Source organism: Rattus norvegicus, chromosome 12 (assembly GCF_036323735.1).
Source record: "Rattus norvegicus strain BN/NHsdMcwi chromosome 12, GRCr8, whole genome shotgun sequence".
In the NCBI taxonomy this organism is placed as follows: Eukaryota; Metazoa; Chordata; class Mammalia; order Rodentia; family Muridae; genus Rattus; species Rattus norvegicus.
This window is the reverse complement of record NC_086030.1, coordinates 15,550,772-15,564,661: the sequence shown is the minus strand read 5'-3', so window position 1 is coordinate 15,564,661 and position 13,890 is coordinate 15,550,772. Positions and strand designations below refer to the sequence as shown.

The 13,890-nt window shown below is 47.8% G+C and overlaps 1 protein-coding gene across 3 annotated transcripts in view; it reads left to right on the top strand.

Annotated features, from left to right (window-relative positions):
* Positions 1 to 13,890, top strand: part of Lmtk2 (lemur tyrosine kinase 2) — an 81,965-nt gene that overhangs the window by 57,731 nt on the left and 10,344 nt on the right. For all 3 annotated transcript variants that reach the window (XM_039089354.2, XM_039089353.2, NM_001427236.1), the window contains exons 8-11: positions 1,536 to 1,620; positions 3,571 to 3,692; positions 7,343 to 7,492; positions 9,169 to 12,514. In XM_039089354.2, coding sequence (XP_038945282.1) covers positions 1,536 to 1,620; positions 3,571 to 3,692; positions 7,343 to 7,492; positions 9,169 to 12,514 — 3,703 coding nt within the window. The remainder of the gene's footprint in view (positions 1 to 1,535; positions 1,621 to 3,570; positions 3,693 to 7,342; positions 7,493 to 9,168; positions 12,515 to 13,890) is intronic.

Below are 13,890 nucleotides of genomic sequence, written 5' to 3'. Positions count from 1 at the left end.
CTTAGCGGGAGAAGAGGTGACTGTCTTAGGCAAACACCTGGGTAGTGAGGGCTTCGCAGCCACAGCAGGCGGCTCACAGCCACCCGTAACTGCAGCTCTAGGGGATCCAACGGCCACTTCTGGCCTCTGAGCATCTAAAGTCATGTGCACAAACCAAAACACAGATGGACACATGTATACATAACTTAAAAATAAGTATTTGAAATTTTTTTGAAAAACAGAAAGGAGGAATTCTATTCACTTATTAAAGTATGCCTTTTGTTTGATATGTGTGTATAGGCCAGAAGACATTCTTAAATTGTTTTTTTCTGGGGCTGGGGATTTAGCTCAGTGGTAGAGCGCTTACCTAGGAAGCGCAAGGCCCTGGGTTCGGTCCCCAGCTCCGAAAAAAAGAACCAAAAAAAAAAAAATTGTTTTTTTCTGTCCATTTTAGTTTTGAGACAATGTCTCTTACTAGCCTGGAACTCACTAAGTAGGCTAGGCTGACCTCCTGTCTCTGCCTCTTTAACCTCTGTGTTTGCAAATATGCACCACCATGTCCCGCTTTCTTATGTGAGGTCTGGGATCGAATGTAGTTCTGTGACTGCAAGGAAAGCACAAAGTGAATCTTGTCCACAGATTGCCCTCCCTGGGGAAGGCAGAGTGGGAAGAGGAGCAAGTTTCTTGGAGAGGGTTGGGTGCTAGTACTTGGATGTCTTTGAAAAGTGGGGGTAGGGGGAAGAACCCCTTTTTGGACCTTTGGAGTGATGCCTTTATTAATACATCGAGGAGACTGTTTCTAAAGTCAGACTGTAAATTCAGGCAATTGCAGTATTTTTAAAGATATCTATCTTTCTGTCATCTGTTTGCGTGTTTGTGCATGTACGCATGCTCAGTGATGTTTAGTCTACATCTGTGTCTATGACGGTGCCTGATCCTCTAGAACCGGAGTTACAGAGAGCTGTGAACTGCTATGTGGTTGCTGGGAATTGAACCTGGGACCCCTGGAAGAGCAGTCAGTGCTCTTAACTGCTGAGCCATCTCTTCAGCAACCCCAATTTTAGCATTCTAAAGTTCTTCCTGAATTACTCTCTAAATACTGTGATTCAAGTCATGGTATAGAAAACCAGTACCTACTCAGTACTTAGTCAGTCATCTTACTTATGTGCCTAAAATGTGGTTAGGAATGTGGAATTTGGGGGCTGGAGAGATGGCTCAGTGGTTTAGAGCACCGACTGCTCTTCCAGAGGTCCTGAGTTCAATTCCCAACAACCACATGGTGGCTCACAGCCATCTGTAATGGGATCTGATGCCCTCTTCTGGTGTGTCTGAAGACAGCTACATTGTACTCATATATGTGAAATAAATAAATCTTTTAAAAAAAAAAAGGAATGTGGAATTTAACTCTTAACTATGAAAAGAATTGAGGCAGTAACTACAGGCAGCCAGTTGACTGGTTTCTGCGTGAAGCCTCTGATGTGTAGCATTTCTGTGCAGGGAGACCTTGGCCGTGGGTCTGCTTGTTCTTACACTGACTTTCCTCCTCCTCTTTGCAGTGATCTGGCCCTACGGAACTGTTATCTCACCTCCGACCTAAACGTCAAAGTGGGTGACTATGGGATAGGCTTCAGCAGATACAAGGTAAGCAAAGCTCTGCCTCCTGCTGTCCTCTGAACCGCTTCCTGCCGCTCAGAGTCGGCCTGGAGATGTTACTTGTGTTTGAACCAGGGTGAGAGTCTTAATCTTCATGACATGGCCTTTCTCCAGCAGGGTCTGTCCCAGTCCGTTCATGTATCATTGGCTTCTTTCTGACTTCTCAAAGTCAGTAGCTTGTGCCTAACATTTTGTGACAGCTTCCTAAAGAGATTCTTTACGGACATTTGTAATGTAGTGCTATGGACTCAGTTTGCCTGAATAGTATATTAAAAAATCAATATCAAAAGACTTTAATCGCACACTTAGTTATTTACTGTGGATTGTATGTTTGTGAGGACATGCGTGAGAAGTCAGAAGACAACTCATAAGAAGTCAGTTCTCTCTCTACTGTAGGGTCCCCAGGCCAGGACTCGTTACAAGGCTTGGCAACAAATGCCTGTTGAACCATCTCACTAGCCCTGTGTAACAGAATTTATAATTAGCAGGTGGGCAAAATGGTAATTAATATTTGCAGAGCAAAGCACACATGTCTGTAGATGTTTCTTGATATAGTCAGTAAAACTGAAGCACAGGTGTGCTATGGTTGATATTTATGGCTTTTGCTTAAAAAAAAAAACAAACAAAACAAAACTGTTAACTATCGGGGCTGGGGATTTAGCTCAGTGGTAGAGCGCTTACCTAGGAAGCGCAAGGCCCTGGGTTCGGTCCCCAGCTCCGAAAAAAAGAACCAAAAAAAAAAAAAAAAAAAAAAAAAACCTGTTAACTATCCCCCTAAAAAAAACAAATCAGGGGCTGGAGAGATGGCTCAGTGGTTAGGAGCACTGACTGCTCTTCCAGAGGTCCTGAGTTCAATTCCCAGCAACCACATGGTAGCTCCCAACCATCTGTAATGAGATCTGATGCCCTCTTCTGGTATGTCTGAAGAGTGTACTTATAATACATACATACATACATACATACATACATACATACATACATACATATCTTTAAAAAAAAACAAATCAGTAAGTTTCATCTGTGTGTTTGCTGAGCTCAGCTAAACGAGGCACTGAGGTCTGGGCAGAGACATGGCTGGGGCCGGAGGGAAGGCTGAGTAGTTAAAGCGTGTGCTGTTCCTGCTGCGGAGGGCATGGCTTAGTCCCCAGAGCCCACGTGGCAGCTCACAGCAGCTTGTAACTCCTGCCCCAGAGCACCTGACACCCTGTTCTGACCTCCTCGGGTTCAGGCACGTACGTGTGTATACATACATTCAAAGTCTGATACACTTAAGTCAGTTGTACCTTTTTTGAAAAGAAGATGTTGCTGCAGTGCTCACCGTTTTCTATGCAGCAGCATTACGATAACACTTACCCGTCATGCAGTGGGCTCTGGTGAGGACCAGAGCTGAAATGCTTTCAAGACATGCACATTTAGGTCGTTTTCCTATCTGACCACTAGCCGGAGTGTCTGAAGCACTTACTGTTTAAGATTCCCTTTCTAGGGGCTGGGGATTTAGCTCAGTGGTAGAGCCCTTACCTAGGAAGCGCAAGGCCCTGGGTTCGGTCCCCAGCTCCGGAAAAAAAAAGAACCAAAAAAAAAAAAAAAAAACAAGATTCCCTTTCTAGCCCCTCCCTGAGGTGGTTGGCCTTGTGCAGCCCTTACTTACAGCTAAGGAAGAGGCCCCTGGTGTCGCTAGTTCACCTGCCGCTTGCTACTGAGTGGTAGGAGAACGACCTGTAACGTCAGCTGTGGTAACCAGCACAGTTCACAGTGCAGATGGCTAGCCTGTGCTAAAGGTGACTGAGCAAGCTCTGTGCTTTAGAGACCCGTTTGCACAGCTTCAGACCTCCTGTCCCTGCTTCCCATTTCCCTGTGCTGTGTATTGTGGTTGGACACTCACTGGTAAGAATGTTTGGCTCAAGCCCCCCCTGAACACTGTGCTTGTGACCTATGCAGGAGGATTACATAGAGACGGATGACAAAAAAATTTTCCCCCTGAGATGGACTGCTCCAGAATTAGTGACCAGCTTTCAAGACAGACTCTTGACCGCAGATCAGACTAAGTACAGTAACATCTGGTAGGTATCTGGCATGCCATTTTATTTGGTTTTCTTAGCAAGGACCCAGCTCCCTTCTCTGAGTATAGAAGTAACTCGGCCAGAGTCTAGGCTGCGGGAAGACACACCGTGGGCCACAGCAGTGCTAACACTTGTGCCAGAGCCACTGCTGCTCCTGCTCAGACAGGAACTGCGTCTGCTCTCCATTTTCTACCGACGTGGCCTGGAACACAGCAGGTGCTTAATATTTACTGAAGTGCATGGAAAGCTGAGAGGCTTGGGCTGTTACGTAAGACTGATTTTTAGGGGTCGTTTCAGAAGATGCTAAAATGATGTATCTAAGTCTTTAACTTGACAGTGTCACGGATTTCTTAAGGGTAGCTCTATTTTGGGTATCAGGTATTTTCCTGTTTGTTTTGGTTTTTCTTTTCTTACCTTCCTTTGGGTTGATTTTCTTTTTTAGCCGTTTTGTTTTTTCTCTTTATTTAGAAACTATGCATTGTATGCCTGTGCTTTTATCAATTATCCTAGAAATTACGATGTGAGTGAACTTTTTACACACCTTAATCTTTGTTTCCTCACCCTCTTTCTTGACTAGTACAGGTCTTGGAACACCTCTCTTCTGTCTAGCTATGTAACTAAAACACACACGCACACACGCATGCACACTCACACATGCACATGTACACATGAATACAAACAGTCATATGCTATTCTGTAGCCCTGGCTCCTGGCACTCGCTCTGCAGACCAGGCTGGCGTCCAGCAGGCTAATGTTACTTTCACCATCAGTGTTCATGTAGATTTACCCACATACTTGCAGTTTTCCTCATGCTGCTTTTGTTCGTTTTTGTGTTTTGATCTCAGACCTTGCTCTGGGGTTCTGTTCCTACTTAAGAGTGTGTCCTTCCTGGGGCTGGGGATTTAACTCAGTGGTAGAGTGCTTGCCTAGGAAGCGCAAGGCCCTGGGTTCGGTCCCCAGCTCCAAAAAAAAGAACCAAAAAAAAAAAAAAAAAAAAAAAAGAGTGTGTCCTTCCTGGTTTGCACCAGTTTGCCTGCTGCTACCAGACTGTGTTTTCTATGGTCTGCTCGCCCTGGCCTGTTTTGTTCTCACCCCTCAAATGTGTTTACATCATTCCTCTCTGCATGTTGAAGATGTCATTCTGCTGTCCCCTGGCTTCCACTGTTGCTTTGTGAAGTCAGCTGTATGTCTGCCTAAGCTCTTTTAAGGTGATATGACGTTTTCTCTCTGACCGGATTAAATACTTCTCTGACTTTTTTCCCTCTCTTTTCTATTTTTTTTCCTGTGATGCGTGCCAGTACAAATTGTATGGGTGTGGGTTGTATGGGTGTGAATTATAGAGGTGTGGGTTGTATGGATACAAATTGTATGAGTGTGAGTTGTATGGGTGTGAGTTGTATGGGTGTGAATTGCATGGGTGTGAGCTGTATGAGTATGAATTATATGGGTGTGAGTTGTAGGAGTGTGAATTGTATGGGTGTGAGTTGTATGAGTGTGAATTGTATGGGTGTGAGTTGTATGAGTGTGAATTGTATGGGAATGGGCTGTAGGGGTGTAAGTTGATGCTCCCACCCCAATTGTTATTTATTTGGTTTTCTAAATCTCCAGGTTGATAAAATGCATTGGTTCTAGAAAATTCCTAACCCTTTTCCTTTAAACATTGCCTCTGTTCATTTCTCTCCTTTTGGAAGGCTAGATTACGTGAGTAGGTGTGTCTCTTATTTGTCCCCTGTATCCCACCCTTCCCATTCTAGAGCATGTGCTCCCTGCACTAATTCTGTTTTTAAGATTCTCTTTTTAGCTATGTCTATTCTGTTAAATCTTTTGGTTAAGTTTTTATAGTTTTTGATTTTAAAAAAGTCTCAGTGGTTTTTTTGCTTGTTTGTTTTATACAACTGAATTGTGATCTATGTCCAACCACTGCGTTAGTAACACCTTGGCCCTTCCGCTTCCAGATGGTGCATTATTTCCTTTGGTCTTTCTTATGGTGGGAATCCAGGGCCATCCAGACTGAGACAAACTCCTCCATAGAGGACCCGTGTCTGCCTCTGCTGGGGACCTGGGTGTCTTACCTCATAAAGGACGCTGCTCTAGCAGGGCATTGCAGAAATGTCTCACTGAGCTAGTGAGGATTAGTCAAGGCCAACTTTGTAAGTCAGCCCCACCGCTTGTCCTCTTCTCTCTCTGTCTGGCGACTTGCCCTTAAGGAGTTGGCTTATTACCTGCCCTGAAGCAGAATCTTTCTGTGAGACAGCTCACTTGTGTGGACCCAAGGCTTCGGCCTGCTCAGCACTCATCTTCCATGGAACCTAGAAACCATACAGAGAAACCCAAGTGCCTGCACATACGCCCCAGGGCTCAAAGGTGGCTTTTGTTGTCTCAGTTCTCAAAACTCTAGCTTCCCCCTGGAAGTTCCTGCCTTGTTCCCCACCCTGGATTCTTCATGAAGATGTTTTTTTATGCTTGACTGGCATTGTTGTTGCACTTAACAGGCTGACTGACATGAAAACAGAGCCCGGTGTCCCCAAGGCAGAACTGGCCCTGTTCCTGACCATGGGAACAGTCGCTGGCAGCAGTGCCAAGTCCCGCCATACCGCTCATGCCAAGTGGATGGGGAACCTTAGGCAGGCCTGAGGGTGGAGGTGGGAGAGCCCAGCAGCTGCAGGACACGTTTCTTCCCAAAGAACAAGGCGGGCCTAAAGAGCTGGGAAGCCTGTGTTTCCTTTCCTGCCCTCTGAAGCGTGCTCTGACAGTGACTTCCTGGAAAAGGGAAGGAATCAAGACAAATGAGGACTGTGGAAACCTGATGCAGGGGACAGGCCACATTCTGTCACCTGGCAAACCTTTTGGTTTAAGCATTTCACATGGATTGTCTTCAGTAGAACTCGCAACTCCAAAGTCACTGGGCAGTGTATTAAATTAAGACATTTTTATACTTAAGTTGGTCATCCACCCCTGATGGTTCTTTGCCAGGGAGGAGAAGGTGTTGCTGTCTGGGCTGGTGTGAGTGCTCCTCTTCCTCCCTTGCAAAGTGACCTCTGTGGACGTGGAATATGCTGGCTCTGCTCCCTCACTTGTGAAAGTAGCGTCAGGAAGTTTGACACCATGTTGCACAACAGCAAATGAAGCCTTGTGGTTACTCACAGTTTCCTGGTGGGCACTGGGCGGTCTCTTAACTACACACCTGAACCTGGAAGATTTGCAAATTGCAGGGAGCTTTTGAAAAACTCGACTTTCGAGTTTTAACATGTCCCATCAATCTTCGAACTGATTGCTTGAGGTTTCGTTTAGTTCCTGGGATTATATTCTTTTTTTTTTTTTTTTTTTTTTTTTTGGTTCTTTTTATCGGAGCTGGGGACCGAACCCAGGGCCTTGCACTTCCTAGGCAAGTGCTCTACCGCTGAGCTAAATCCCCAACCCCGCAATTATATTCTTATACTGTGTCTTAGTGATGAAGTGAAACAGGAAGCCTCTGGTTACCCTCATTTTAAGAGGAATAAGTTTTTTCCCATTGGGATATTGATCATTTAAGTCAGTTTATCCTCCTGTTACTAATAAATAACCCCTTCATGTACGTTCTCCGTATTGCTGCCGTTGTGAACATGAATGAGGTTGATGGAGACTCAGCATGGCTCTCCTGCTCTCCACAGGTCCTTGGGTGTAACACTTTGGGAACTCTTCAACAATGCTGCTCAGCCCTATGCAAACCTTTCTGACCTGGACGTTCTCAATCAAGTCATTAGAGAGAGGGACATGAAACTCCCCAAGCCCCAGCTGGAACTGCCTTACTCGGAGAGATGGTTGGTAGCTTCTATTCTGCCTTGTGATCCTCAAAAACAAGAAAGAGCACTGGGGAAGCAGGGGAGGGGGGGCTCCTAACAAGAGGACCTGAGCTCATACCCCAGCACGTGTGTAAAAAGCTGAGTGTGATAGTGTGTTCCTGTCATCCAGTACTGGAGAGGTGGAAACAGGAATATCTCTGAGGCCCGATGGCCTAGCTGGGTCAGCCTCACTGAATCAATAAACTCCAGGTTCAGTCACACACACACACACACACACACCCCAACATACACCACACACATACACCCCACACACCACACACACACACATACACACACACCACACATACACACCACACACACACACACACACACACACACACACCACACACACCACACACACACCACACACATACACCACACATACACACCCACACACACACACACACACACACACACCACACACCCACACCTCCACACACACACACACACCCTACACTCGTTTATATGGCCCTTGTTTTTGACAGTAGATGTTCTGAAATGTAGTCATTTTTACATTATTTATGACTAATTTTAGAAGTTTCTCTGCATTAGCCTTGTTGACACACGTTCATGTATACGTACAATTAAAAATGAAATCTTTAATAATCGTTTAGGAACACCAACCTAAGGAAGTGTAGGTCTGTGGAGGTCGCCCAGTGAAGAGCTCTGGCCTCGCACTCCCAAGCCTGACTTCCATCCCTAGTGTTCGATGGAAAGTGTAGGATAAATACAGCCTGGGCTAAATAGTTGCTTAGGAGAGAGTGCGGGACCACCAGGATGGCTGGGGTGAAAATGCTTATCTCCAAGCCCAACCGCCTGCATTCGATCCCAGCACCACACGGTGAAGGAGAGCCAACTCCTCCAGAGGGACCTCTGACCACACAAACGCCATGGGACGGATGTCCCATTCCTGACTAAAAAATAAATATTTAGAAAAAAAAAAAGAGGAACAAAAATGACAGAACCATTTCAGAATCAGTGGTCCCCCTGATTGGGCTTGTCAGTCCCCTGCCATGGAAGAAAGGGGTGCTCATGGGCTCCCACCCCTCCTTGAATATTTATACATGCATGGAATTGGTGACACGGGGAGGGGCACATACACCCCCACAAATGAAAATAGAAGGCAGGCTGGTTGGGAAGAATTGGAGCGGGACAAGGGAAGGGGCAGGCGTGTGCTATGATCCTGACACAGTGTGTACCTGTGTACAGATGTCCCTCGTGAAACCCACTACTGTGCATAATTAATACATGGTAATGAAAATACTAAAAATAAAAGTATCCAAACAAGAGCACAAACCGGGATTTTAGAAAAAAAGTTTTCTGCATGTTCTTAGAATGCTATCAAAACATTAACAATAAACATTTAGAACAACAACCAGAAAATAGAATTTTTTGATGGGAAGGCCATTAGAAGAAAACCAGAAGAAGATATAATTTGGCAGAATCTGCACCTGAATACTATGACATGTCCTGAAAAAAGGGAGGAGGGGTGTGCCTCACCATGTTCTTTGCCTTCCTCTCGTGCCTTAACCACTGTGGCTGGCAGTGGTCGGGGTGTAGAGATCTCAGGGAGAGGGCGTGTTGAGCTGGCTCTGAAGTACGGTTCCTTCTTACTTAAGGCAGTGAGTCCCTGGTATGCCCTTGTGTGCCCTCAGGTATGAAGTGCTGCAGTTCTGCTGGCTGTCCCCTGACAAGAGGCCGGCTGCAGAGGACGTGCACCGCCTGCTCACCTACCTGCGGATGCAGAGCCAGCGGGACTCGGAGGTGGACTTCGAACAGCAGTGGACTGCTCTCAAGCCTAACGCCAACAGCAGGGACCCCTCAAGCAGTGCTGCCTTCCCCATCCTTGACCACTTTGCCCGGGACCGGCTAGGTCGGGAGATGGAGGAGGTCCTCACAGTGACTGAGACCAGCCAGGGCCTGAGCTTTGAGTACGTGTGGGAGGCTGCCAAGCATGACCATTTTGATGAGCAAGGTCGGGGCCACCCAGACGAAGCCTTGTCCTATTCCAGTATGTTCTTCCCTGTTGAAGTGTTTGAGAATTCACTGTCAGACCCTGGCCCTGGCAAGCAAGACGGCAGTGGCCAGGAGGGGCCCCTGAGGGCTCCTGGGGTGGTTCCTGTGTTTGATGCACACAACCTCTCTGTTGGAAGTGACTACTACATCCAGTTGGAAGAGAAGAGCAGTAGCAGTCTGGGGCTGGAGTATCCGCCTGCACTGCTCACAACTGAAGTGGATAATCCAGAAAAGGGTGGAACTGACGCACCCCATCTCACGGCCTTTAAGACTCTTGTGTCTGAGGAACCCAGTGCAGAGGAGGATTTCTTCCAGAGCAGTGCTCGCCCCAAAGAAGCCAACTCTGCGGAGGACTCACATGCTGCCAGCATCCCTGGGAGCCCTTTCAACATATTCAGTGACCTTGACAAAGCAGACGACCTGCCCAGTCACCAGAAAATATTTGATCTAATGGAACTAAATGGAGTTCAAGCTGACTTTAAGCCAGCCATCTTGAGTCCAAGCCTGGATGGCCCCAAAGACACCTGCCAGTCTGAAAGAGAAAAGCCCCATGACCAGGACCCTCTGTGCTTCCCAGAAAGTCCTGTGCACCAAGATTGCTTTGATCCACTGAGTGTCCAAGAATTGTCAGAGAACTTCTTATTTCTTCAGGAAAAGAATCTGCTGAAAGGCTCGTTGCCTGGCAAGGGGCGGGTGAACGATCTTCAGACAGAACTTAAGGACGCAGGTTTTATCTCTGAAATGTTAGAGTCACCCCGGAGAGGCTCTGTAAGTTCTGGACTTGAGCTCCTGGAACATACACTAGACTTTCCCTCATCACAGGAGAACATGAGTGGGCAGAACAAAGGCACAGGTGGCACACCTCAGGGTGCGACCTCACCACAGGCCTCCCCGCTCACAGAAGGATCTCCTAATGGTCCTCCGGACTCAGTTCTGAAGTCAGGAGAAACCAAACCCTTTACAGGTGTCAGCGTCCCTGAGAACTCCGTCTGCCTGGATCTAAGCCCCGACCCTGTGACTGGCCCAGTTGAAATTCCTGCTGCCGATGCCAAAGCCCCCGATGGGGGCGATGGGCCTCCAGAAGTCACTTGCCAAAGCAAGGAGGCCTTGAATCCAACCAAAAGAGACCCCATCCTTGAGAATGAGATTACTGCTCAGGGTAGCATGGAGACTTGTCTTCCAGAATCAGGTCAGGATTTACAAAATCAGCCATTTTCAGAAGACCCTCTTAGTGGCAGCATACTGGAGAAAAACTCAGAAGCCGTGGAGACTTTAAATCAGCTTAATTATAAGGCTGCCCCAAAGGACGCGGCCTTGGCATCTGCCCTCTCCTCAGACTCCACCAGCCAAGATAGCCTCCTGGAAGACAGTTTGTCAACGCCCATCCCCACCTCAGAGCAGTCTGTGGAGACGCCAGACTCCCTGGACTCAGTGGATGTCCATGCAGCATTACTAGAGTCCCTAGGCTCCCACACCCCTCAGAAACTCTTGCCCCCTGATAAGCCCGCAGACAGTGGCTATGAAACAGAGAACCTGGAGTCCCCCGAGTGGACCCTGCACCCTGCACCTGAGGGCACTGCGGACTCAGACACAGCTGCAGCAGGTGATAGCAGCCACAGCAGTTTGCCTCCCAACCCGGTCATCGTCATCTCAGATGCAGGAGATGGCCACAGGGGTGCTGAAGGTCCCCCTCAGAGCTTCTCACTTGGCACCCAGAGTTCATATCGAGACTCTGCGTACTTCTCAGACAATGACTCAGAGCCAGATAAAAAGCCTGAGGAGGCCCCAGGAACATCCGCCAGTGCCCTGGTATTGGTAAAGGACCAGCTCCCACCTGAGCCAGTTGCTCCAGAAGACAGCCCTGATGATGTCAGAGAAGGCTGCCTGGAAGCCTCACAGAGCAAGCCAGAGCAAAGTCCGGCGTCTGCTTTGCAGAATTCTTGTCACTCAGAATTGCAAGAGACGTTGCAGCCCACACCAGCTGATCAGAGTCCGGCGTCTGCTTTGCAGAATTCTTGTCACTCAGAATTGCAAGAGACGTTGCAGCCCACACCAGCTGATCAGAGTCCGGCGTCTGCTTTGCAGAATTCTTGTCACTCAGAATTGCAAGAGATGTTGCAGCCCACACCAGCTGATCAGAGTCCGGCGTCTGCTTTGCAGAATTCTTGTCACTCAGAATTGCAAGAGACGTTGCAGCCCACACCAGCTGATCAGAGTCCGGCGTCTGCTTTGCAGAATTCTTGTCACTCAGAATTGCAAGAGACGTTGCAGCCCACACCAGCTGATCAGAGTCCGGCGTCTGCTTTGCAGAATTCTTGTCACTCAGAATTGCAAGAGACGTTGCAGCCCACACCAGCTGATCAGAGTCCGGCGTCTGCTTTGCAGAATTCTTGTCACTCAGAATTGCAAGAGACGTTGCAGCCCACACCAGCCGGTGCTTCCAGAGAGACGTACCCTGTGGACGATGAGGCCCGCGGCCCCTTGGGTTTGTTGAATTCAGAATTTAGCAGCTGCGATGACCTGGAGACACAGGAAGATCGCCCATGCACCCTGGCCTCCACAGGCACCAACACCAATGAGCTCCTTGCATACACAGGCTCCACACTGGATAAGTCTTTGCCCAGCCACTTTGAGGGCCCCAAGCTGAAGGAGCCAGACATTGAAGGGAAATACCTGGGCAAACTGTGTGTGTCTGGGATGCTGGACCTCTCGGAGGATGGGATGGATGCAGATGAAGAAGATGAGAACAGTGACGACTCGGACGAGGACCTGCGGGCCTTCAACTTGCACAGCCTAAGCTCGGAGTCTGAAGATGACATGGAGCACCCTGTGCCCATCATTGTCAGTAATGATGATGGCAGGCACCTGCGGAGTTTGCTGAAACCCTCGGCTGCCGCGGCCATTGAGCAGCTGCCAGATGACTGGAAGAAGGAAAAGAAGGCGGTGACATTTTTTGATGATGTCACCGTTTATCTCTTTGACCAGGTATCTCTGACCTCTATATTGTAGAGAACTTCAAGAAGGTGTGAAGCTAACTGTGGTCTAATTTGGTTTTATTTATAAACATCCAGAATTTTATTTCTGTTTGTGTGTGTGTGGTGTGCATGTATGCGTGTTTGCATGTGTGTGCCTGCACATGTGCTTCTGTGTGGGGACAGAGGTTGATGCCGCCTGTCTTCTTTGTTCACTTCCCACATTGTGTATAGTCAGGTTCTCTCACTTACACCCCAGACTCACTGATTCAGCTCGTCTTAGCCAGCTTGCTCTGGGGTTCCATCCCTACCTTCTGTGCCCCGAGATGACTTGTGGGTGCTTCTCTTCACTTACATGAGGACTAGGGACTTGAACTCTAGTCCTCATGCTTGCTGGCAAGTGTCTTATCTTCTGAGCCATCTTTGCAACCCCCATAATTTTATAATTTCCAACTCCAAAGACACCATCTTCTTGGTCCATTGTCCTTCATGCCAGCTTCCCCTTGGAGTCCAAACCACCTGCATCAGCTTTCCCCACAGAGCAGTGTGTGACATGATGGGAAACTTGTGCATTGGCTCTCCTGTCTCAGTACTAGGATAGATACTAAGCCTTAGAAGTGACCTTTGTCATAATGACTGCCACCTGGGACGTGACTGGGCTCCGAGTTACCACGTTCAAGGCAGGAAGGCAGAGCAAAGCCGACAGTTTTTGGCTGCCCCGTAGCCCCTGGCTTACCCATGCGCTCAGGACAAGCAATAGCTAAGCTCTCCAGGAGGTCCTCATCCATGTCATTATAACCTGTGGTCTTTTCTCTGAGTCAGGGTTTCTCTCTGTGTGTAGCTCTGACTATCCAAGAAGTCACTCTGTAGACCAAGCTGGCCTTGAACTCAGAGATTCAGAGTTCTGCTGAAATTAGTTGACCAAATTTTAGAGTCTGGCAATTGTCAGTAATCCGAACCTCTTGGGTGCAGGCCTAGTGCTGGCAGGGAGTTCTGGAGTGGCCAGCAGCATCCTCTGTGGAGTGTGTGTGGAGAGTGTAACATGCGGGCAGCAGGACAGCCCTTCTGCTCTGACCCTTGGTAGCTTAGTGTGTGCTCTGCTTGATGGGTACATAAAATGGAGCAACTTGTAGCTGGAGCCCTCATTCTCCCTCTGTCTCTGTCTCTTCCCCCCCCACCCCTCATGTCTTCTTACATGTGGAGGTCAGAGGTCAATGTCACATGTCTTCCTTGATTGCTGCCCTTCTTAATTTTTGAGACTGAGTATCGTACTAAACCTAGATCTCACAGATAGATAGATAGATAGATAGATAGATAGATAGATAGATAGATAGATAGATAGATAATAGGTAGGTAGATAGATGATAGATAGATAATAGGTAGGTAGAT